The sequence below is a fragment of the Cydia amplana genome, chromosome 19 (assembly GCF_948474715.1).
Source record: "Cydia amplana chromosome 19, ilCydAmpl1.1, whole genome shotgun sequence".
Taxonomy (NCBI): Eukaryota; Metazoa; Arthropoda; class Insecta; order Lepidoptera; family Tortricidae; genus Cydia; species Cydia amplana.
The window spans coordinates 10,771,790-10,798,732 of NC_086087.1; the positions used below are offsets into that span (position 1 = coordinate 10,771,790).

Consider the following 26,943-nt stretch of genomic DNA (forward strand, 5'->3'; position numbering starts at 1 on the left):
GAAGCGTTCCCGAATAAAATTAACACCGTTTAAGACTTTTGTAATGTAATCTTTCGGATAATATATATCATTTTTTTTGGGTTTATATACTTTAGTGTAATGTTTCTCTGAAAATAAACTGAAGGAATAATCTATATTTCGATAAAATGTATTGATTTTCAATAAAAAATACCATTCAAAACTTAAGTGCTTTATAGGCTGGCAACTCCTGCGTCGCCGTGCAGCGCAGCTCCCGTCCCCCCTTCATTCCCCGCACGGCTCGCGCTACCATAGCCTACTTTTTGAGGAGCTGTCGTAAAATATCAATATTTTCGGATTTTTATGTGTTATTTACTTGATTTCTGTGAAACTTTACATCTTCACGATGGACAAGTGTGGAATATGCGATAAGCCCGCTGTTGTAAGTGTTTTTTTGCCAATTCTATGCGATCTTTTGTGTTATTCCATTACTTCTTTTTTGTTTTCTTTGGATTGTTATAAAAATAACGCCTTTAGAAGAGCTTTCTGCTGGTTTGACTTCACCGTTATCGCTTATAAGTGAGTTTTAACAGTTTTGCGGAGTTGAAATCAACTATAATGCAATTCTCTGTGACCATGAAAGCAAAAAAAACAGCTCGAGCCTGCCGCACATTTTTTTTTATTTCTTTTCCTGACCTGGCTGTGTGTTTTTTTACGTCTGGCTCAGCTCCGTATAAAAAACAACTGGCTTGTTTTTTTCTGAACACGAGTAGGTAGTGACTTGCTGCAGTTGATATTAACCAAAATCGGTTTGTTCTCAAATACAAGCCCAGTATTTTTCCTACTTTGTTTATTATTGATCTAGATTTGGTACGTTTTTAAGACTAGAAACTTATCTATGTTCATTTATTAACTTTTATAATAATAATTATAAATGTTATCATTTTACACTCAAATGGCGGTTTAAAGTACTTTTTACCAAGCTTTTATTTAGTTTCATTGGTCTGTCCGCCTCCAAAGCTGGAAGTTAAAGTTGGCCAAATTTCCAGGTTCAAATTAAGCTAAAACGTATTATACCTACGTAAAATAACTTTGGTGACAATGCAATATTTTGTTACAATCTAGGCCTGCTGATCTGATGATTGAAACTGGTGGAATCCTCGCCACCAGTTTCAATCATCAGGTTTGATAGGAAATCAGTAATAAGATTGAGTTAGAATTACCAAGTCCAAAGAAAAGACAGTTGGTACCTAATTAAAAGCTTATATATGAAAATATTTCCACAAAAATAATGTTACACAACAGCACAACAAGTTAAAGTAATAAAACAACACCCAATAATCTGCTTAATGATTAATTGCAGCAATTGTTTGAGACCGGCAAGGATGGTGTGTATGCCTGCTTCAAGTGCCAGCCGCTGGTGCCAGAGGTGACCATAGAAGATGATGTTACGGTGGAGGAGGCGTCAGACCCACTGGATGTCTCTGAGGTAACAACGAAATTACCTATTAGGAAGAAAAGTCCAAAAGGTTTTCAGAGAGAGTAATGGTAAAGGAAATGTTAGATTAACATGATTCTGTAAATGTGATATGGTCACAATAAAAGTCAAAAACTTTGAAAAGTTAGCTATGTCTTTCATCATTTCTAAGAGTTGTAATATTTAGTACCAAACAACCTGTATAGTGTTAAGATTTTTCCGTAACTCAACCTGGCGGTCTAGCATGAGTTGCGTTCTCGCGCGCGAGTCCATACTTGAAGTCGCGCCAGATGTATGGAGTCGCGCGCGAGAACGCAACTTATGCTAGACCGCCTGATAGCAAAAACTCATAAATGACACCTAATTACAAAAACATATTAAACAAAGTCATCAAGAGATATTTAGAACAATAATTATGCTGTGCTACCCAATCAAGTGCACACATGACTTTGTTATGTCTATAATTATAACTATGTCAAAGTCAGCAAAAAATAAATTTGCTTACTTTTTCTAGATTTGTAATTAATATTAGCATATTTTGATAAGGCCTTATGTGTATTTGTGGATATGCTATTGTTAGAGTACTTGCTAACTCTAACATTTACTTGATAAATATCTTGATAGTAATTTGGAACACGAAAGACGATTTCTTGAAATAAACTGATTTATTATAACTTGATAGGTGTGCACACTTATAGAGTAGCGAACGTGAATATATTGAATGCATGAATAGGTACTTATTGACTAATTACGAAACCTTTATATAAACAAATGCTGATGGGACAAATGAACAATATGATGCATGTGCAATTTACTTGTACATATTCCGGGGGGCGGTTGAGATGAGAGAAAGATGCTGCGTGAAAACTTGATCATACATTAAATCTAAGTAAAAGTAACTACTTTAAACGAAGGGGAAGTCGCTTTATCTACTCGCGAAGGATTTGTCTTCTCGCAGTGATCTTCGTCGCTGTGTTGGCGAGTCTCGCTGACTACTGCGAAGCGCGGAGACGCCCGGGGCGGGGTCGGCGTGGCGGCCGCTGGCTCCTCGACGACGGCTCGAGACGGCGTTGACGGCACTCTCCATTGAACCCGTCGTATTATGATAATCAGTGCTGTAGTTCCGATTACTCCGAGGATCACGTATATCATAGCGTAGTGATGAATATCGTGATATGATATGCTCTCGGAGTTAACTTCGGTGTTCTTCAACTCCTTGATCTTTTCTTCAAGATTGTTAGTTTCTGTTTGTAGATCTTCAGATTCGTTTTTGTGCTGTAGGTGAGGTATGGTGATGTTGATGACGTGATTTATCGGTGCCATAACTGGGTTGTATAAATCTGGTTTCATTTTAATTTCGGACCAGTGAGGTTTATGTGGGAACACCGAGAAATTATCGGTCTTAATAATGCAGCCATGACCTACATTTATAAGCCCGGCATTCGTCAGCTGGTGAGCGGTTACTTGATCCGCGCACAGTGTTCGAACTTGACACTGCTCACAACAAAAGTAAATATAGGTATTTAGTTCATTGCTCTCTATCCAGTCATTTATGCATGTTGTTGTGACAGTCTTACAGCCTGATTTGTCTGACTCACAAAAACTGTTGTCACCTTTCAGTTGATAGACTGGTTTCTTGATGTAGCAAAAATAAGAGTCCGATGATATTGTACATGCTCTAATATCAGTTTCCGAGATAGGAATATACATATCTTTTTTCATGTTTATGGAGACATAATCTGATACAGGTATTACAGCGGTTATCCTGTTTCCAGCTTTTTTGGGTATCGGAATGACCTTTAGAAGTTCATAAACATCTCTGCTAACGAGAGGCAGCCTTATCTCGAAAATAAGGACGTCTTCCATCATCCTTGTCTTTACTTTTAGCAGGTTATATATCTTGCGGAGATCTGTGTGTAAGTTGTCGATTGGCAGGGAAACATCTCTTGGTAGAATGCTTGATATTGTACTTAACTCATTAATAAGTTGTTCCGGAGTTAGCAGGTGCAAATTGAAACGTCCTTGATAGATATCGGTGATGGTGTCTAATAACATGTCTTGCATTCCTTTTAGGTTGTGGAGCATATTACTTGCTATAGTGGCTCCTAAGTTGAAGTCGTTGATAATGTTGTTAGTTTCCACCTTTTGTTGTAACTTCTTGAAAGCGTCATCCAAATAGTTCATATGTTGATGTATCATTTTATGTTGCTGATTCATAGTGTCCTCGGTACGTTTTAATAAATTATATTCCGCTTCAACTATGGATGTTTGATTTTTCCAAAGAGATGCCATATGTTTAGCGTTGTCTCGTATAAGTGTAATATCTTTCTTATATTGTTCGGCGAACCTTTCATCCAATACGCCGAATAGACTATTAGCGATGTAACCGACACCGTTGGCAAGGCCGCGTCGGTGTCGTAGTACTTGTAGTGAGGTTTGTCGCGTGCTCGAATGCTGACTGAGTAACATCTGGTTATAGTACTCGAGTTCGGAGAATCCATGACGTAGTTGTAACGATATTATGTCACAATGGACTTGTGTCTTGATAGTTTCGCAGGTATCTTTTAAAAATCGGGTGTATTTTTGTAATGCGTTCGTTGCGTCCCAATAAGGCTCCATGTTATAATAGACGACTAGCTTCCATTCATCCCGAATTAACATCATGTCTGCTAATTTATCGAAGTATAGCCCCTGTGTTTCACGAAATGGTATTATGTTGACATCGCACTGACCGGTTGAGAGGCATGATAAAAATAATAACAGTGCAGCGAACATTGATGACAGTGAAAACTTGGCCTTGTTTGCCTTTGGTTTTTGCGGACTCCTTGTTGAGTTTTGCTTATCGAGTTCTCGGTTATGTGGCGGCTTTCTCTGATGCATCTTAGGTAGTTCTTCTTCGGGGTGTTCCAACAAAATAGAGAGCTTGAGTACTGGACGCTTTAATGTGCCGTTTTTTGTTTTAAGGGTAACAACCCTTACATATCCGTCTTGTCCCGGATGTAGCTCTATAACTTTGCCCATTGCCCATTTGCCCGGTGGCAGGTTATCATCATGAATGAGAACGACGTCATTAAGGCTGATATTGGCTAGAGGCTTTTTCCATTTACTTCTGGAGTTTAATAGTGCTAGGTACTCAGAACGCCATCTTTTCCATAAATCTTGAAATATTTTCTGAGTGAGTTGCCATCTTGTACGTAAGTCTCTTTCTGTTTCTATCAATGTTAGAGTTGGCCCGCTGCTTAGAAAGTGCGAAGGAGTCAAATAGTTGATGTCATCAGGATCTTCTGATATAGCGCACAGTGGTCTCGAGTTCATACAACCTTCGATCTGTGCTAATAAACTGCTGAATTCTTCATAAGTGAGTTTTTGATCTCCGATAACCCGTTTTAAATGGTATTTGAACGCTTTGACACAACTCTCCCACAAGCCTCCTGCTGTTGGCCATGCGGGTGCATTGAAGTGCCAGGAGATTCCCATGTCGGATATCGCACCCAGACACTCTGAATTCACGATGTTCTGGATTTCGAGGTATTCTTCCTGGAGTGTCTTGCTTGCTTTAAGGAAGTTTCTCCCATTGTCGCTGTACATGTGTAAGGGAGTACCTCTTCGAGCTGCCATTCTGCGCAACGCCGCTATGAAAGCTGATGCAGTCATGTCCGATACCAGTTCCAGATGTACAGCTTTAGTGGCCATGCAGACAAACACCATGGCCATGTAGTCTTAATGCCACGACCCTTGTTGGCCTTGAGGAACACGTGGCCTGTGAAGTCTACGCCAGTGTGTTCAAAGGGACGAGATGGATTGCTTCTTGATGCAGGTAAGTCTCCCATGATTTGATTTTTCATATTAGCTTTTTGTTTTTTGCAGGTCACGCAGTGCTGAATAAATTGCTTAGTAGCGCTGTTGCCTCCGACGATCCAATATTTGTTTCTTATGAAATTTAGGGTTAAGCGTGTACCGCCGTGTAGAACCATTTTATGTGCGTTATCGATGATAAGGCTAGTTAAGCGATGCTTGTGTGGTAAAATGATGGGGTGTTTCATGTCATACGCAATGTATGCGTTTCTCAATCTTCCCTTAACTCGTAGGATGCCCTCTTCATCTATGAATGGACACAGATCAAGTATGTTGCTTTTAGTCGAAATAGGTCGACCCTTCTTCAAATCTTGATATTCGTCTTGAAATTCTGTTTTTTGGACCCGCTTGATAATTAAGGCCTTTGTTTCTCTTATTTCCGATAGATGAAGATATTTGTCAGTTTTTCTGTCTTGCTTTTTCGTGATGAATCTTCGGACCCAGGCTAGTACATGCACTAGTTTTGATAACGAACTATATTTGTCAATTAACTGGTCGATGATATTGGCTTCTGTTTCAGTGTTTACGGCGACGTTAACTTGTATAATTTTTTGCTCTTCGTTCGTAGTGTAGGTAATGGTTTTATCTTCACTTTCTGCTTGAAACGTCGGTAGCCAGGTGGGACCTTCCCACCATAAAGTATGTTGTTTTAGTTGTGACGCGGTAAGTCCTCTGCTCGCGCAATCCGAAGGATTCTCTGCCGATTTAACGTAGCGCCAGCACTCGGGGGGGATGACTTCTGTGATTTGTCGCACCCTGTTGGCGACGAATGTATTCCAGCGTCTAGGATCACCTTGTAGCCACCCCAAGACGGCGGTCGAATCCACCCAACCATAGATCTTGATATTATGGTCGGTTAAACATTGTTTTACCTTGATCGTCAGTTTTGCAAGAAGATGGGCTCCACACAATTCTGCTCTTGGTAGCGAGATAGTTTTGCTATTCGGCACCAATCTTGATTTTCCGGCTAGTAGTACAATTTTTGTTTGACCTTCTATATTTATTTTGCAATAGATAGCGCATGCATAAGCTCGCGGCGTCGCGTCGCTAAATGCATGTAACTCGATATCGCTGACAACGCCGGTACCGATCCATCGTTGTATTTTAAATGTGTTTATATTATTGTTTATATCTTGTTTAATAATTAACCATTCCTTATGCATATCGCTTGGTATCTTGTCATCCCATTTCAGAGGGGTTTTCCACAAAAGTTGGAAAAGCAGCTTCAAGTTGGTGGATATGGGGGTGAGCCAGCCCAAGGGGTCGAATAATTTGGAGATTTCTGATAATAGCTGACGTTTGGTAGTGTCTTGCGGGACGTCCGAAACTATTTCCATTTTTGATTCAAAATGAAATATATCTTGAGAAGGGTCCCATTGGAGTCCTAATGTTTTTCTTGATTCCATTTCTTTAAAGTTGTAGTTGTTTTCATCAGACGTATCTTGATTGTCTGTTCTGGCCAGGTCTTGGTGATTTGACATCCATTTTCTTAAGTAAAAACCTCCAGACTGTAATAGCTTTTGCAATTCTTGCTGTAATTGCTTGGCTGATGAGACGGAATGGGAACCGTGGAGAAGGTCATCCATGTAGAAGCATTCTTCGAGCGCTTTTGTGGCTTCAGGATGGTTTGACCTTTCGTCATGGGCTAATTGCTTTAAGGTCATCATTGCTAGGAAGGGTGCCGCTTTTTGACCGTAGGAAACTGTTGTTAGTTGGTATTCTTGTAACCTTTCTTGTTGTGAATCTCTCCAGATAATCTTCTGCAAACTCTGATCATCTTGATGTATCCATATCTGCCTAAACATTTTCTCGACGTCGGCGATGTAAGCTACACGGTGCTGTCTCCACTTCAAAATAAGTGATAAAAGGTCCTTTTGAAGGTTAGGTCCTTTGTGCATGATATCGTTGAGGCTGACTCCTGTAGAGGTCTTTGCTGATCCATTGAATACGACACGAAGAGCTGATGTGCTTGACTCTCTTAAAACACAATGATGTGGTAAGAAGCACTCAGTCGTCTCATGTGCCTCACATGCCTTATTCAATTGTTTAGTCGGCGATATTGTCATATGACCCATAGATAGGTATTCGTGTATAAATGACTTGTATTGTTGCGCAATATGTTTATTGTTGATGAATTTATATTCCAATTGCCGGAATTGCGCCACAGCTTTACTTTTGGAGTGGCCTAGTTTCTGTAGACCATCTTTTTTCAGAGGAATCCGTACTTGATATCTTCCGTCTGCTAACCTTGTCGTTGTTTCCTTGTAGTATTTGACACACTCATCTTCTTCGTCGGCATCGAGTGTTTGTGTTGGTATATCTTCGATTTCCCAGAATTTCTGGATGTCTTCGATGTCATTTAACACCAAATTGCATTGAAAGCTTTGCGGTACTCTCCCGCATACAATCCATCCCAAGTGAGTCTCTTGTACGACAAGGGATGAGTTTTCATGCTTGTACATTCCATGCATTAAAATAGTTGTGTAAACTTCAGCGCCCAATAATATATCGATTTTGTTGTTGATATTATAATTGGAGTCTGCCAGAGGTAACGTATCCAAAATATCCCATCTTGGTTTGGGAAAGGTGAAATTGGGTAATTTTCTTGTTACATCCTTCATAATAAAGGCCTCGGTGTTGAAGGAATATTTTTCATCCGATGATAAACAGGTCACATACAGCCTGCCTTTACATGTGCTATCCGTAAGGCCCACTCCTGTGATCACTCCCTTTCTTTGCTGTCGTGGCAACCCTAGTTGTTGAGCGGCGTTTTCAGAAATCAAACACATCTGGGCCCCTGGATCTATTAAGGCCCGCATCGTACAGGGTACTCCATCATTTCCCAGAATCTTGATCATAGCTGTGGCTAAAAGTATATTTGGGTCTTCATAGTCGTCTTCACGTTGTTGTGCCACGTGAGTCCCAAATCCTTGTTGTAGACTTTGATTTCCGACCGTATTTAGCGACGCTGCATTTTGATTGTGAAATGACTCGTGTAAAAGTGTATTATGATACCCGTTGCATTCTTGACACCGTTTAGTAGAATGGCAAGGCTTGCCATTATGATTGTATAAACAATTACTACATAGATTAAGTTTTGTAATTGTTTTTCGTTTAAGTCCTGGAACCATGTTTTTGAACTCAGTACAAAAATATATACCATGATCTTGCTGGCAAACTGGGCACTTGCGCCGGTATTCGAGGCCTGTCTTGCTGGTTGGAGTCTTGTTGCTTGTAAAATACTGATTAAAACGGCTTGATTTGTATTGATTACTTGATGTAGATGGAGTATTGAAACTTGTTCGATTAACAGCAGCTTCTTGCTTGCGCCGTGATGACTCCATAGCGGTAAATTTGCTCTCCAAAAATGACAAAAATTCCTTTAATGATGGTAACTCTCTGGGCTGTTTCAGAGCCGTCATATATTCGTTGTGAGTCTCGGTGTCCAATTTCTGTTGCAATAAATGGACTAATATCGGATCCCAGGTGTCAATGTTGACTCCTAAGTTTTTTATACCGTTTAAACTTTCTATAGTGACGTCATGGAGTCGCTTGACGTGACTTGACGTAGCTTGTTGCATCACAGGAAGGCTTATGACGTTGTTTATGTGAGTCGTAAATATTAGCTTCTTGTTGTTATATCGATGGTTTAGTATTTCCCAACACGTATTATAATTTTCAGAACTGATGGGTAAGTGCTGTATAAGTCTTTCTGGTTCGCCCTTGATCTTGCTCTTCAGAAATTGCATCTTTTGTGCGTTAGATAAACATGGATTACTGTGGATAGCTTCGGTGAATAGATCTTTAAACGAAACCCATTGTTGATAGTGACCATGAAATACGGGGATGTCTAGGCGTGGGGTAGACTTTTCTCTGTGCGACGTTGACCACAACTTGCTGTTAATTTGCTTCTTCATTGCTGCATGCTCGTTTTCGTATTTTGTAAAGGTATTCTCGTAGTCTTCATCAGTTCCCCCGAGTTCACTATCTATTTCCCAGTGCAGCGAATCGATGGCAGCCCAGCGAGAGTCCAGAGATTTTATGATATCTTCAAGCTCCCATTTCTCTGCAACACTGTCTAGCTTGATATTAGCTAGTGTTCGGGCTAATGCCTTGAAATTGCTACTTTGCTTGCGTAACATTTCATCTAGCTTGCTGTTATTCCCTTGCGGCGTAAACGAGGGTTCGGACTGATTTATCTCGTTTCCGGATGCTGGCAATGTCGTCTTGGCTGCTCCAGGTGGCTGTCTTGGCGTCGGTTTAATGTTGAGAGGGTTAAACTTGATCGTTTCAGTAGGCGCGGACGTTGAGGGGACTGATTTTTGAATTAATTCTCTTGTTTGCATGTAATTGTCATATGTATCGTCATAAAGATTGTTGCAGAAGTAGATATGATTAGGATTGTCAAACTCACGTAACTTTTCGTCATTGTTGTTGAACTCCTCCCAGTGCAAGTCTAGAGAAGATAGTTTCCTCTTGATGTAATCTTCAGTCTTACGATCTTGGCTATCTTTCTTGAAGTTTATTCTTACTTGTTTGATTGCGGTTTGCAGTTGAATCTGATTTTGATACAGATCCTCCATTCTTGATAATTAGTAATATTGATAAAAAATAACTTGATAATGATAACTTGCTGGTTCTCCTCTCTTGACAAGACGTGTTCACTTTACTTGCTTTCTTGATTGTTCGCGTATGTATATCTGCCTTGTTGCTTAGTTGACCTTGTTGTCTTACTTGATACCTTGATGATTGCTTGCTCACTTGCTGGTTCAATGTTCTTCGTGCACTCCGCTAGATCTTCCTTCTCAACCCAGTCGGTGGAACCCGCTTGTGGGAAGCCAACTGAGTCGAACTGACCTCAAACTAAAGGAGCACAGAAGACGGAACTCGAAGGACCAATAATGTTAGAGTACTTGCTAACTCTAACATTTACTTGATAAATATCTTGATAGTAATTTGGAACACGAAAGACGATTTCTTGAAATAAACTGATTTATTATAACTTGATAGGTGTGCACACTTATAGAGTAGCGAACGTGAATATATTGAATGCATGAATAGGTACTTATTGACTAATTACGAAACCTTTATATAAACAAATGCTGATGGGACAAATGAACAATATGATGCATGTGCAATTTACTTGTACAGCTATTCTTAATACAACTACATACATATACAACTTTTGATTCTTGTAAACCTGTTACTGGTTGCAGGGAGTCATTCCCTTTTGGGGTCGTCCAGAAATCATGTGATCGTTTAGAGGGGGGTGGGGGTAAGGAAAATATCACGATTTCAGAGAAGATATCACATGTAATTTTTTTTTAAGCGGGAGAGCCAAAAACAACAATATTACTCGAAAATTTCCAGATCAAAAATAGGCCAAATATGATCACATGATTTCTGGACGACCCCTTTGTTATAATATAAAGAACATAGACATCACGAAACAAGTAAAATAACGAAACAAAATGGGAATTATTTTCTCATAGCCAACATGTGTTGTATAAAACAAATCGTTAGACAACCTAAACTCGCTAAAACAAAATATAGTCTATGGTACCTTGATTAAAAGTTACAGACCTCAACATTCTTCATTTATCTATTATGAATATCTAAGAAAACTAAAGATTGTCGAGGCTTATTTATACCGCTTATAACTTAAAATTTTAATAACAGGACTACGTCACTGTGTTCTAGGTATTGTATATTAAATTAAACAATCTCGTATCAATACCGATCTAAAGGTGCGTTCAGATTTCGCGTATCAGCGCTCACGAATAGTTAACTTGCCTTTTGCTAACAGGAACGTTTACGTCGTTCACCAGACCTGGACGCTCCAAAGATTTGCTAGTTACTCACGTGCACGAAAAACCGCACCTTCAGCACTATGACCGTATACAGAAGTACCTAGAGTACCGGGTCCCGGCGGTTAGAGTTAATCCTTTATAATTTACTAAGCAGGCGGTCTTCGCGGCGGAGCTGCACGCCGCTCCGGTTTGCAAGTGAGATATAGATATATACGTGTAAGCGCTGTCTCGCTCGCACACCAGACCGGCGTGCGAACCCATATTAGTGTGAAAAATGCGTAAGATACGAGATTTTATACGGTACCTAGTGCTAGCGAGTTTTGGTTGTTCGGGCGAAATGGGAATCACTGGTTGCAGGAGGGCAATGGCTCACTGTTGTGTGGCATTTGCCACAAGACGTTTCAGAAGAACACCCAGCTGCAGAACCACCTGCGGAACCATCGAGCCGAGAGGAGGTTCGTCTGCACCTACTGCAATAAAGGTATGTTGTGTTTTTGTATTGACAAGAAGTTAGAAAAGTTTGTAATACTTTGACGCTTCGTTTCCGTTTTTCAATCTGTCCCTATAGTTCGTTTTTTTAGCATGAGAAAGAAGGTAAACAATCTTGACGTGTCTTTTATTAAAAATTATTGAAAAACGCTTAAGAAAATTGTTTATATTACTTCTGAAAGCAAAATAATGTAAAAGATCGTATATGATTTATAATTATATCATATTTGCACTTTTATTTATCAATGGTGATTTTTCATAAAAAGACATGTCAAGATCGCTTACCTTCTTTCTAATGCTAAAAAAAACGAACTATAGATGTGTGAAGAAAAAAAAGATCTGTCTAGTTGAAATGGCGGAGAAAATTAATTTCGTTCTTTATTTCACTAAGTCATTAAGAAAAGAGAAGGTATATCTAAATTTGACACTTAAAATTTTATCGAAAGTTGAACCATTGCGAACATAGGGTGGGTAAAAAAACACCCAAAGGTGGTAAAGGGTACATTTTTTTCTTTTTACGTCCCCAGCATTCTCCCAGTCTAACAACCTGCGCGCGCACCTCCGCATACACACCAACGAGCGCCCTTACAAGTGCAACGAGTGTGGGAAGGCTTTTACTCAGGTAACTTTTTTTTATTTTTGTAAAAAAAGGTAGGAACCTTTTTAGTCCATCTAACTTTTTTAATTTGTTTTTCATTAGGTAATTAGAATCGTTAGTGTTCTCCAAATGTTAAGTTAGATTTAATTGATACACATTTCATAAACCATTTACTTGTTTACAATACTTGAGAAAGGAAAAAAAACATTACATATTATTGGCATAATAAATAACAACCTTAGGTCGTCTTATAAAACCACCTATAAAAGTCGTCAAAATTCTACTTTTCAATGTTGAGGTATTTTGACGGACATGGGTGTTGAGGGGATATAGATGGGTGCCTTTTAAAAAACTTTTTTTATATATTCGGGGTTTGCATTGAATGTGAAGTTAAGAAAAACTTCATGCGGCTTGTTTAGATAAATAAGATAAGAGAATCTGGAAACAAAATGTGCACAACAGATGTTGCGACATAAAATAAGGTTAACCTTTCTTTTGTTTACACCCAGGGAATGTAGTATTGTTTAAACTGCATAGTTGTTTAATGAAATACTGGTCACCAAAACACGTATTATTATTTAAATATTACTACAGTCTAACAAACTTAAACTCTAAAGTAAAATAATAGTAAAAACGCCTTTTAAAATATTTTTAACTAATATTCAATGTAATTCTCAAGGCTGGATAGATTTCGCAAAATTTATTTGTAACCAAAATGGATTGAGTCATGGGTATGACAGTCGAAAGTAATAGTCATGGTCCAGTTACCATGTTGTCGCTGAGATTTAAAACAACAATGTGGGTACACTGGCTGGACATGTAAATTATATTAAATGTTTAATAATATTGATCTATCACTTAGATATGATTAAGATGTTTAAGGTGATGCCATGGTATTAAAGGAAATAACAAGTTAAAAAAATAATGAAAAAAAACCGGCCAAGTGCGAGTCAGACTCGCGCACGGAGGGTTCCGCACCATCAACAAAAAATAGAGCAAAACAAGCATAAAAAAGCGGCCAAGTGCGAGTCGGACTCGCCCATGAAGGGTTCCGTATTTAGGCGATTTATGACGTATAAAAAAAAACTACTTACTAGATCTCGTTCAAACCAATTTTCGGTGGAAGTTTACATGGTAATGTACATCATATATTTTTTTTAGTTTTATCATTCTCTTATTTTAGAAGTTACAGGGGGGGGGGACACACATTTTACCACTTTGGAAGTGTCTCTCGCGCAAACTATTCAGTTTAGAAAAAAATGATATTAGAAACCTCAATATCATTTTTGAAGACCTATCCATAGATACCCCACATGTATGGGTTTGATGAAAAAAATTTTTTGGAGTTTCAGTTCGAAGTATGGGGAACCCCAAAAATTTATTGTTTTTTTTTCTATTTTTGTGTGAAAATCTTAATGCGGTTCACAGAATACATCTACTTACCAAGTTTGAAGAGTATAGTTCTTATAGTTTCGGAGAAAAGTGGCTGTGACATACGGACGGACAGACAGACGGACAGACAGACAGACAGACAGACATGACGAATCTATAAGGGTTCCGTTTTTTGCCATTTGGCTACGGAACCCTAAAAACGGTCACCCATCCAAGTAGTGTCCCCGCCCGACATTGCTTAACTTCGGTCAAAAATCACGTTTGTTGTATGGGAGCCCCACTGAAATCTTTATTTTATTCCGTTTTTAGTATTTGTTGTTATAGCGGCAACAGAAATACATCATCTGTGAAAATTTCAACTGTCTAGCTGTCACGGTTCGTGAGATACAGCCTGGTGACAGACGGACGGACGGACGGACGGACAGCGGAGTCTTAGTAATAGGGTCCCGTTTTTACCCTTTGGGTACGGTACCCTAAAAACAACGCTATTTATCCTCGCAAGGCCCACCAACATTTTCCTATTTTTTTATTTGAACCTTGTATGAATTTCTGTGATTGAATTAGTGTACAATTGTAATGCACATTGGGACTTACGAGGATAACGATTGTTGTCAATATATGAATACATTGAATACCTACCTACCTGTGCACGGAATGATGATGGAATAGGTAACTTTAACACATTCATTGCCACCCAGCCAAACAAGACATCCGCTCCAGGCCACAAAAATTTCGTCCGGCCTGGGAACGAAATCATAAAATACCCGATAGTCGGGTTTTCGGCACTGTATGTGTTAAACTGACAGTGACGTTTATAGGCATGTATTTAATGATATGACCATTCATTTCCATGAAAAATACTTGCCAAATATACCTTCGAACTGCTGGCATTTACCGTAAGAAATATTAAATAATCAATTAATCATAGATATAGCTGGTCAACCAAATCTTGACAGTAGAAAAAGGCGGCAAATTTGAAAAATGTAGGCGCGAAGGGATATCGTCCCATAGAAAATTTGAATTTCGCGCCTTTTTTTACTGACAAGATTTGGTTGACCAGCTATACCTAATATGGTGTGTGTAGGTGACCAACCTGAACAACCACGTGCGCCTGCACACCGGCGAGCGGCCCTTCGTGTGCCCGGAGCCCGGTTGCAACAAGGCCTACGCACAGGTAACTAATACTATAGTTTGTCAAAGGACTGTCTCATTTCAAACATAGAAACGGAGAACCATACTATATTTGTCTTACACTAATAGGTACCCAAAAGAAAAGGATGAGTATAGTTTTCCTGGTTCTTACTGACTGACAAATTGGTTTGACCAACTATATATTTTTTTTTTAACACCTAGTTGGTAGTGAATTGGCCTACGAACTTGACAGGGGCCAAAGAAGTAAAGATAACTACATTTTCGGCCTAAAATTGGATTTTTTATTATCATATCATAAAAAGATCTTATCATCGTATATATGAGGTTTAAATGTAATTTGTTTGCAGGTGACGAACCTGAATCAGCACCGCAAGCGGCACCTGGGCGGCCGCACCGTAGAGAGTACTTATGACTGCACCATTTGCGGGCAGCAGTTCCAGCAGCGCAACCATATGTACACGCACAGGTACATATATAATAGTACATAAGCTTAAGGTTCCATGAGTACAGGTCCTTATCCGAACGCAGCATGCCGAGCACTGAGCGGACGGCCGTGCGTGTCTGTGACCGCGGATATCATTGTTATTTTTAATAAAAAAAACGACGGGTTGCACTCCGGGAGTGCAGAAGTGAAAACTCAATGACTAGTGCAAAATGTCTGCAGCACTATGTGTAATTGAGGTTAACGCCATCTAGCGTTATTTCGTCGCATTACTTGAAACCCCTAAGCCCATCACTGTTAGTACTCGAGTTATATTAATACCAGTTAGAGGGAAACTCACTAGATGGCATTTAAATCAATAAATAAAAACTCAATGACATTACAACAATGCATTGTAACAGTTTTTCGATCAGGTCACGTGTCCGTCTTACGGTCACGTGACACCTGTTACGAGTTTAAAATTTTTTCCCCACCTCAAAAAGTGCACAGCGCCGCTAAAGAAGTTTTCACTTCAAAAAAAAAGGAAACGATACCTGTCATATTTATATTAAAAATAACATTACTCATTTGCAGGAGCAATTTTAGCGTTAGTAGTTTTTGTGAACAAATAGACATTTTTAGTGGTGCGTTTTAGACCTACCTATGTAAAATCGTAATTTTTCTAGCGAATGAAAGTTCTTTATTCGAATAAAGTTACTAGAGAGAGGCTCTAGGCCGTTTGTATACGATTCGCCGGACAATAGGCTACATGACTAATTTTTTTTATGGTATCAATCGATCGGGTTTGTTTTTAGGATCAAATGTCTATATGGGACCCATTGCATTAAAGTAACACAAAAGTCATAAATTGTAGTCAAAGTCCGACAGTCGCACTTCACTCGCGAAACGCCCTATACAAAACGGCCAGAGGCCGTGACGTCATCGCCCACGTTGTAGTATGGACAAAACAAGAAAATTGCGTTTTTGTCGGTGAAATATTGCGTTTATGTATATAGTTGCTATACAATATTTTTTTTGGTGAAATGTAAGGAATCGAATGGTACCCTTACTTTTATCGTTTTTGGAAGTTAAAAAAAAACTTAAATTTTGAAACTTTCAGGTCCTGTATTTTTGTAATTTTTCAATATTTTATTTTAATATCCACATTATTGTGATAAATTGCTCGTTTGCTATCTATTTTACTAGATTTTGTTATAAAATTCAACATGTGTCAACATCCCTATTGTCTGTGTTCGGCTAAGATGTCTTGTTTTCTTGGGTGTAGCCGGTAGCCACACAAAACTGGTCATAGTCGCTGGTCTGTTCTCCGGTGAAAACACTGCACGTCTACCAGCGGCCTAAAAGTATCAGAAAAACAGCGTTTGTAAGTGACATTTTGACGGCTTCTAATGTGAATCAATGATTTATAACTCAAGATAGGTTATAGGCGTTCCAAAATTGAAGCGCTAAACTTGTGACAAATTGGACAAGTTGCCTTTAGACGCGGCTGGACGAGCGAGAAATGTGCACGTGCTAACGAGCTTCCGCACACCGAAAGAAAGAGACGACCTTATGTTTAACAACGAGTGTGACAAAGATGGATAGGATGAGAAAATTAATCAAAAATAACAGATTTCTTCGTAGGCACAGAAATAAATATGGAAGTATTTTTTGTGCTCCTCAAGTATGAGTATAACCTATCTATGGTTATATAATATCATTGATGTGAATGGTGTTGTTTCTAGACGCGAGGCGCACTACGGCGCGCGCAGCCCGGCGCGTGCGCCGGCGCGGCACGCGTGCAAGCTGTGCGACCGCCGCTTCAGCACCGAGCGGCAGCTCGTCGCGCACGTAGCCCAACATGTACCAGACCACCAGGACCAGCAGGAAGATGAGAGTTAGTATTTTTTATCGATCATGCGTGGATGATGTATAGACCCCGGACTTTTGACGCAATGACGTCACAATAGGGTAGTTAGGGGAGTAAATGAAACGGTGTTAATTAATACGGCTGTATTAATAAAAATTTAATAATCACGATATAAATCATCTATAAGTTAATACAAATAAATCCAAGGAACCGTTACAACTCCTGCTTTGATAAAAGCAAACTTTTCAGATATGTACCAACCTACCAATAACATCTATCGAGGTGGAAAGATTTTCCTTTTTGAAAAGGATAATATTCTGATAGAAGACGTAGGCTCACCGCAAACTTTTGATTTGTTACGGAGAGTCAGTTACCGAAAGAACAACGTCCATATCGGTATATTAATCAATTGACAATTAACTTATAGGTAATAATTATACCGTAGATGCCTGATTAACACAAGCGTATTAATTAACACCGCTCCATTTACTCCCCAGACTACCCTATTGTGACGTCATTGCGACAAAAGTCCGGGGTCTATTGATGTAATATGTTGCGAAATATTGCCCTATGACCGTCTAAGGCCTGAGTGGACGCTCGAGTGTGGCGTGCAGCGGGGCGGGGCGTGCGGCGTGCATGTTAAACAAATGCAAGCGTATAGGAGCGGCCTTAGTGCACGCTGCTCAAATCACTTGTGAGCCCGACGCCACGCTGCACGCCCCGCCGAACGCTCCGCTTTGAGCGTCCACTCAGGCCTTAAGCTAAGACGTCAACTGATGCGCGCGGCTCCAGCCCAATATCAACCTTCGTGCATTCCGATAAGGTTCATGATGACGCTCTGCTAGATATGAGCGCCGCGCCGGCGCGCCGCCGCCGCCGACAAAATTTTCGCGCCGCCGCCGCCGCCGACGCTGCGCTATCGGCGTGGCATCGGCGTGACCTTGGTAGTTACTACTACTTTCAGAATCAGATAATATATTTTTAATCGAGTTTAGATCAATAGTTTATAGGCATTCAAAAGGTATTTTAGGCCCGTATAATTCAAAAATATCGAAGGCAAATGCAAACTTATCTATCTAGTAACCGCGCTACTAGTCTTGGAGAAACAAAATTATTTAATATCAATTTTAACATCAATATGCTTGTAATAGATATACTGATTTCCTTCCATTTTTATTGTGGAACGTTCCACATTACAATTTATAGGTTACATATATACACTAGATATATGTCAATCATAATGAAAAAATTAACTGTGATCAACTCTGGCTAACGTGAGACACGAACCCACATCTTTGGATTACTGATCCAATGCATAACTAATTTTGCCAGCTAACCATTCGTCATTTACCGCTACTTTAACCATTGCAAGCATTACCATCTTTAAAAGGTATAAAATGGGGTTAATTTTGAGATATTAAGCGTTTCCACGTTCAAACGTCCGGCCGTTGGCTTCGCACGGAAGGGCGCGGAATCGGGTCTCAATTAAACTTGGTCACTGTTCAAATTTCAAGCTTTGCTCTCTCGCAGCTCAATCTTTGGCCTTGCATCGCTCGCATGGAATTAAGCAGCTATCTGAACCTGCAAGTTTTTGGCCCTGTTTGGAGCTCAACTTTCGGCCTGTTTTAAAACGCTTGAGCATTGGTCCTTATCCGATCTTAGCTCCATTGCAGCTCGCCCTTTGGCGTCGCACGGATGCGCCTGCAGGAAAGCTCCAGATCTTTAACACTATGGCTTCAGTCTTTATCGGCCTTCACCCTCGCTCTGCTCTCTTGCAGCTCGGCCTCGCACAGAAGCGCGCCGCAATCGGAGCTCCGGGCGTTCGGGCGTTAGCCAAGCTTACACTTGGCGTTCGATTCTTAGCTGTATACTTACCTGCAGCTCATCCTCTGGCCTCGCATTGGGAGGCGTCGAAATCAAGTCTTTGGTGTTCGGCACATGGAGCTCGGCGTTGGACCTCACTTTTTGACATAAATCGGTTTTGTTGGGTCGATATTGGTTAATGACGGAGCTCGATTTTCTTTGGACTGTCGACAAGACGTTTCTCTGATACGAGGGGCGTTCAATATATAATGAGAATGAGATGCAAACTCTTTAAATATTAGGAAAGTAAATACTGGCCGGTAAAGCTAATCTACCTAGCTGATTGCCATGAAAAAAAAACTAACTGTTTTTTGTTTTAAAAAAAAATACGGCGATTTCTTTGCGATGCTGTTGAGTACGTTAGCGAAAATGGAGAAAATTGAACTGCGCGCCGTTATTAAATACTTGTGTTTGAAAAATTTTTCTACGGAGCAAGTCAATTTAGATTTACGGGACACTTTAAGGTCTAATGCTCCTCCGTATTCGACAGTTACACGTTGGTGCGCCGAATTTAGAAGTGGAAGAACATCGACCATGGATGACCCCCGCTCCGGACGCCCTACTACAGCAGTAACTGAAGAAATTGTGAAAAAAGTCGAAAACTTAGTTTTGGCGGATCGTCGTGTCACGGTTCGTTTTATTGCTGAAAATGTAAAGATTTCAACGGGGAGCGTGCATAATATTTTACATGAACGCTTGGGTATGAAAAAGGTATCAGCGCGTTGGGTACCCAGAATGCTTACTGACACGCAAAAACAAACTAGAGTCGAGATTTGTCAAGAAGCTTTGGACCTGATACAGCAAGACCGGGAACTTTTTTTGGCGCGATTTATAACAATGGACGAAACATGGCTCCATCATTACGACCCTGAAACGAAACTGCAGTCTATGACATGGAAAAGGCCATCATCTCCAACTCCGAAGAAATTCAAGGCCGATAAGGTCATGGGCTCTGTTTTTTGGGATGGTAAAGGGGTCGTAGTGATTGAGTATCTCGAGCATGGAGCCACTATTACGGGCTCTTTATATGCCAAACAAATAGCAACATTGCGCAATGAGATCCGTGAAAAACGGCGAGGTAAACTCTCGAAAATTGTGTTGTTCCATCAGGACAATGCACCGGCACACAAGTCCGCCGTTGCAATGGCTGCAATACGTGATGCTGGGTTCGATATCCTTAAGCATCCTCCGTATTCACCAGACCTCGCCCCTAGTGATTTCTACCTATTTCCGAGATTGAAGAAATACCTAAGAGGCAAGAAATTTGAAGACGACGACGCGGTAGTCGCTGCAGTACAAGATTTTTTAAGTACTCAAGATAAAACCTTTTTTAGAAATGGAATATTAAGTTTAGAAAAAAGATATACTAAGTGTATTATGCTAAAAGGTGACTATGTCGAAAAATAAAATAACATTTAATAAAAGTTGTATATAACATACTCATTCTCACTTTTTATTGAACGCCCCTCGTACAGTCAATCCGCAATTTTTAACTTAGCACAAAAGATAAGGGCCTCGCTAAGATCTTCCGGACAGAGCCTCGCCAAGATTAAGACCGCCTCTGATGCCGCGCGATACCGCTTATCCACAGTTTATACGATATCATTTTTTTTTCGTACCATTATTCAATAAATTATCCTTGAAAATAAAGAATGCATTTATTTCATCAATTTCTTACAGCAAAAACATGTTTTTTCGGTAAAATTTTGGTTTGGATTCTGTTTTCATTAATCGAAGGTGTCTCAAGGTCACGCCGCCGATTCGCCGCCGCCGCCGACCAATTTTGACCGGCGCGCCGCCGCCGGCTATATGCCCATCGGCGCTCATATCTACGCTCTGCACACGATAGGCGTGGCGTTCAAGGGTTTAGTAAAGCGCGCCGGCAATGGATATTCGTACGACAATGCCGGCCTAGGCCGTAACCTTGTGCCACTGTGCCGAACGTTGACATTAAGCTTAATAGTATGCAGTTTGTAGGTTGTGTTTCCATCTACGCAGTTTTAGAGCAAAAAAGCACTAGTTTGAATCTGAATTTAGTTTTAATGTTTGGTTAACTGGATGTTGTTAAGCAATAATGTGTCAACCCACATAAATTTTTCAATAAGATGTCAACTCAAGAAGTTGACGCTTGAAGTTGACATTTTATTGAAAAATGGATGTGGGATGACTCATTTTTGCTAAACACCATCCATTATTTACTTTTTGTTCTATAGGTAGTTTAATACGTTTGATCACCGCGACTGTTTTATATAACGTGCGATAGTAAAATTAGTAAACTTTATTAGAACGCAGTAAGGTTCATTTTATGCTGTAATCTTTGTGGATTATGTCCCAGTCCCAGCATGTATCAATGATACATTTCCCAGACTCGGGCACGTTCTCGTGCGTGTTCTCGTCGTGCGGCGCGCGGCTGGCGTCGCCGCGCGCGCACACGGAGCACCTGCTGCGCGCGCACCAGCTGCGCGTGCACGCCGCGCGCCCGCAGCACGCGGCGCCCCCGTCGCCGCCCAAACGAGGACGCCCGCCCAAGGTAACCGGGGCTTTTTTAGGGTTCCGTACCCAAAGGGTAAAAACGGGACCCTATTACTAAGACTCCGCTGTCCGTCCGTCCGTCCGTCTGTCACCAGGCTGTATCTCACGAACCGTGATAGCTAGACAGTTGAAATTTTCACAGATGATGTATTTCTGTTGCCGCTATAACAACAAATACTTAAAACAGAATAAAATAAAGATTTAAGTGGGGCTCCCATACAACAAACGTGATTTTTGACCGAAGTTAAGCAACGTCGGGCGGGGCCAGTACTTGGATGGGTGACCGTTTTTTGCTTGTTTTGCTCTATTTTTTGTTGATGGTGCGGAACCCTCCGTGCGCGAGTCCGACTCGCACTTGGCCGGTTTTTTCATTTTTTTATTAACACGAAGCATTTATACACATTCAAAAAATTATGACAGCGAACGAAGCCCCCTGAGGCTTAACTGCCCCTTTAATCGCTCTTATTTACTCTTAACACGTTCACCACCAGACAAAAAACAGCGCACTACCCCAGAAACCGGTCGTCTATAGCTGCGTATAAAACAACCCGCCCAGCGGGTTGTCCGGCATCTGAGCAAAGTTTACGAGCGCCCACCAGGCGGATTCCTGGTAGTGAATGTGTTAACGTTATATTAAACTACGGAGTATTTCTTTTCACGAAGTCTGCAATCGTTTCTTATTGTAAGGTGTTAGAGTCTAGATTTCCGCATATACCCCGCCTTCGTGATATGAAAAGTATACATCGGTAACTCGTGACATTTAGGTAGCACTTAAAAGATTAGTGATGAGCACACATCGGTAACTCGTGGTACTTAGGTAGCACTTGACAGTTTCTAACAGACTAGTGATGTGACAATGTTCTTCCTATACGAGTCGAGAAAAAGAAACCACTAAAACTGGCATTATTTGCCTTTATCTATACAAAAAGCGAAACCATGTAGGTAAATACATGGTATTGCTTTTTGTAAATAGATTTGCGTAGCAAAAAATCCTATATGTATCATAAAATCGAATTGGTCTCTCGTATTTGTTGGGTTATTCCCACTAGTTACCACCAAGTTCTTACCAGTGGTAACTACTGGGATTTTTTTCCCACCTTTTACCACTGGTAACTACTGGGAAAAATAATTCCCAGTAGTTACCACCAACTCGGTTTGGTGGTAACTAGTGGGAATTTTTATTCCCAGTAGTTACCACCAAAATTTTGTTAGGGTTAAATACTAATAAAAACAGTACAAAAAAATTAAAAATAAATATAGAGTGATTTAATAAATCATTATAAATAAAATAAAATAAAATAAAAATCATTTAATTCAGAAAACAGGTTCCATAATTTGGTTAGTAACTATTAACTTAACTTAAGACCTATGTTAGAGATATAAAAATAATAAATAAAAAATACACACAAATCACAAAATTTTACAAATTAAAAATTAAAACAAAAGATGCGACTCTCCCCCCCCTCTGCCGCCTCATGCATCCCATGAACTCCGCATAACATGCAGATCCATGAAGCGACCGAGGACGGGCGAGTCCAGCCTGTCCGCAATCATCTGCAGGATACTGTTGCTGCTCCCTCGCACACGTCGCATAACGGACGCCGACTTTTTCCGTATTATTGCATAGAAATCGTCGACGGCCGCGTCGGCAAACATACCCGACGCGCTGCAATAGCGAGGGAGCCGCAACAGGGCCCTGAATGCGTTATTGTATTGCACTCTTAGTGCATTGTACGCCCGCTGCGTAAAACTGACCCATAGACCACTCGTGTAGAAACTTTGGCAGTACGCTCTAAAAAGAGATAGTTTTACAGGCACACTACAACGAATGAATCTATGAGCCAGCATATTGCCGCGAACGGACAATGCCCTTCGCTCACGTTCTATATCTTTATCATCTTTAAGGTCTTCGGCTAGCACATGGCCCAGATATTTAAATTCTGTCACTCGTTTCAAAGGCGTACTGTTTAAAAGAAGTGGCGGAATGTATAGTGGCAACTTGTTCCTGCCTTTGAAAATCATGAACTCACTTTTCTTCACATTATACCTTAAGCCATGCGCATCCGCATACCTTTCACATATTTTTATCAGCTTTTGCAGTCCATAGAATGACGGGCTGAGCAGCACCATATCATCCGCATAACTTATATTATTTACGCTGATATTATCCAGGCGGCAACCGACATGCATGCTACTCAGCTCGCCAATCAGCTGATCAACATATAGGTTAAATAACCTTGGCGATGTTAACCCTCCCTGCCTTACACCACAGCTGAGTGAGTACTCGTCAGAATACACATTTGCCCACCTCACTTTGTTCTTTTGATTACCATACCAATATGAAAAAAGACTGACAACCTCGGGTGCCACGCCTGTCTTCCTTAACTTGTTCCAAAGTAGATCGTAGGACACAAGATCAAAAGCTTTGGACAAGTCCAGGAAGCATGCGTATATAGGCGATTTTCTATTGATATAGTAATCAACAGTATGCTTCAGCGTTAGGATTGCGCATTCAGTACCTAAACCTACTTGGAAACCAAACTGTTCATTACACAGTTTTATATGTTGACTAAGATGAACGTCCAGTATTTTATCCAACACTTTAGCAACAACTGTAGCAAGCGAGATGGGGCGATAGTTCGCTTTGTCAGAAATGTCACCTGTCGAGTTCTTTATCAGCGGCGTCACAACAGTTTTCATAAGATCACATGGTAAATATGAGTGGCGTAAACAAAAGGTAAAAAACATGGCCAAAACTCTGTACAGATGCGGACCGGCGTGCTGTAGATGTTCTATACTTAGCCCATCGTGTCCCGGAGACTTACCCCTTTTCATGCACTTTATAGCCCGGCCCACCATTGTACTCGTTATTTCAAAAACCGGACTCGATGTAGTGTCCAATGGATTGAGCACCTCACATGACTTTAGGGGTGAGTCTACCTTAAAAAATTGCCCAAACATATTGGCAATGTTCACGGGATCGCAAATACCATCAACACTGACAGGCAGAGATACTTTACCATTCAACTTTTTCGTGTTCTTCCAAAACTTACTGAACTGCTTAGATGAATGTTGCGAGGCAAGAATATCCATGTCGATTTGTTCCTGATTGACTTGACAAAACTTAAGCCTAGATTTAAATATTTTTCTACTATGACACATAGCCTCATAAACAGGCCCGCACCTTGGTCTATTATGTAAGATATATGTGCAAAAATCCAGCCTAGCCTGTTTATGCGCCCCTGACACATGTCTATTCCAACCCCGCAGACATCTATTTCTATTCCCTACTCTAGCAAGTTTTTTAGTACACGACTCTATAGCCGCTTGCCTCAGAGTATTAATAATATTCTCATAATATTTTTCTATAATTTTCCTATGCATACCATCCTTACACAATTTATCTGCACACAATTGAAACTCAGAAGGAAAATCTATTAATTTTAATTTATTATCACATATGTTACTATAGTTTTCAATTTCATCGGGATTTCTCAGGCCCCAAATAACATATTTATTACAGTTATCAGTGCTTATTTGTAACTTACTTCCATTACATTATTAAGTCGATTAGTGTTTTAGTAAACTGCCTTAAAAATGACGAAAAAATATTGAAACAGTTTAACCGATACTAGTACAAAAACTATAATATATGCAAGGATAAATTTAATAATCCATTTAGATTATTTTTAAGTGATTTTATTCGGTAATTCAAAATCACTCTATATTTATACTATACTATTTTATTAGTATTTAACTCTAACAAATTTTTTAGTGGTAACTACTGGGAATAATTTTTCCCAGTAGTTACCAGTGGTAAAAGGTGGGAAAAAAATTCCCAGTAGTTACCACTGGTAACAACTTGGTGGTAACTATTGGGAATAACCCTATTTGTTCTATCGAGTCACCTTCTTGACAAGATTTAAAATAAAACACATCCTATAATCATTATTTCACCTTGTTCCAGATTATTAAAGTGGGGTCAATGGTTGACTTCAAAGATTCAATATTTAACGATGTAAGTATCCTATTTCTACAATACCACTATCTAGAACAACCTCGAGATAGATTTAATAATGAGTAAGTATTATAATAACTCGCATTATTTAATTGCAGGTAAAAATCATAAAGCAGGAATCTCAATTTCTGCCCAAACTTAAAGTGCAGAGTTTATTCCAGTGAACTAAAAATAAGTGTAACACAGTGGACATAGTTCTAATGAGTTGACCACTGGTTGGTCTGTAACACAGTGGACATCAACTCGTAACACAATGGACTTGAAATTAGTGTTAAGAGTTACATATAAAAATTATGGACCTTGTTAATGTAACTTTGAATCTAATAGGAAAATAGGAGCGTTAAATGTCGAAGTAAGAAGTGCTTTAGAATTCGATGTTTGCACTTTTACTTACATATTAACGGTATGGAGTTGTTTTTGTATTTGAATATGGCCTTCCATTTTTAATTACGTGTAATATTTTGTAATTACGTTAATAAAATAGAAACTATAGTCAAGTCATACAATTCTAAGATTTATATGGTACTAGCTTTTGCCCGCGGCTTCGCACGCGCAGGAGAGTTTTTTTAATTTTGGACCCCCATTTCACCCCTTTAGGGGATGAATTTTGAAAAATCCTTTCTTAGTGGACTCCTAGACCTTATAAGGAACCTACTTGCCAAATTTGGACTTTCTAGTCCCAGCGGTTTGGGCTGTGCGTTGATTTAAGTCAGTCAGTCAGGTCTTTCACGTTTATATATATAGATTTCAAATTTAAACGGTGTAGTAGCATTTGAACAGAATTCGATTTCTTGTAAAAAGAAATATGTTGTGATTTATGCTGCAATAACAAATAGCCTTGACTGTACTTAAAATTTTCTTACAAATACGTAAGTCAAGATGACAGAATAATACAAACGATTTTTAGCCAATTGAATGTAGCTTATGAATAAGGGGATTAAATTACAAAATCTTTCACATGGATCTCGTTAATCAAATTGTTGTATCGGAAACGGAAATAACCGAAATGCATTCATTATTTATTGTGAAATTTTCCAGAGATTAAGAGATCTTTTCCAACTTTTTGGAAAGCTACTTGCACATGCGCACTTGTGACCTTAAATGCAATCGTTATTTTATTATACTAAACGTACTAATGCTTTTAACTGAGTCAACGGGTTATATTTTGATTTAAAAAATAGGCCGAAGCGAATGCAATAATACGAAATGCACTTAATAATAGTTTTTTATTAATATAATAAGTGTTCAGTGCAGCAGACGTATAAAGTAGAAATTTGTTTTTATAAATATTTTAAGAATTCTTTGGCCAAGGATTTAATTTTTTGTAACTTTTTGATGCACCTTAAGGTGGTATTCCACCTGTACAATTTCTTTGTCCAATGTCATTGCGTCTCACTCTCTCACTAAGAAAAATGTGAGATGCAAATACACACTAGACCAAGATATTGGACAGGTGGAATACCGCCCTTACATAAATATTTTAATTATGTGAAGTGTTATACTTTGAG

General features: G+C 39.6%; 1 protein-coding gene across 3 annotated transcripts; it reads left to right on the forward strand.

Annotated features, from left to right (window-relative positions):
* Nucleotides 1-87: 87 nt before the first annotated feature.
* LOC134656911 (zinc finger protein 569-like) lies at nt 88-25,822 on the forward strand. Of its 3 annotated transcripts, none has more exons than XM_063512461.1 (10): nt 88-400; nt 1,322-1,447; nt 11,458-11,581; nt 12,117-12,211; nt 14,664-14,753; nt 15,079-15,197; nt 16,898-17,049; nt 21,252-21,415; nt 25,385-25,435; nt 25,534-25,822. In XM_063512461.1, exons 1-10 carry the CDS (start codon nt 365-367, stop codon nt 25,597-25,599), a joined length of 1,023 nt encoding a protein of 340 aa, XP_063368531.1. In that variant the 5' UTR covers nt 88-364; the 3' UTR covers nt 25,600-25,822. The 3 variants fall into 3 exon arrangements, with proteins under 3 accessions (XP_063368531.1, XP_063368532.1, XP_063368533.1); XM_063512462.1 differs by having other exon boundaries at nt 11,497-11,581; XM_063512463.1 differs by having other exon boundaries at nt 11,506-11,581.
* Nucleotides 25,823-26,943: the final 1,121 nt, after the last annotated feature.

What these genes read in the sequence shown, in the direction of transcription:
- LOC134656911 (XM_063512461.1), top strand. Translation starts at nt 365, where the DNA reads ATGGACAAGTGTGGAATATGCGATAAGCCCGCTGTT. An exon ending in CTGCACCTACTGCAATAAAG is followed by an intron (nt 11,582 to 12,116) that starts GTATGTTGTGTT and finishes TTACGTCCCCAG; the next exon opens with CATTCTCCCAGTCTAACAAC. An exon ending in AAGATTCAATATTTAACGAT is followed by an intron (nt 25,436 to 25,533) that starts GTAAGTATCCTA and finishes ATTTAATTGCAG; the next exon opens with GTAAAAATCATAAAGCAGGA.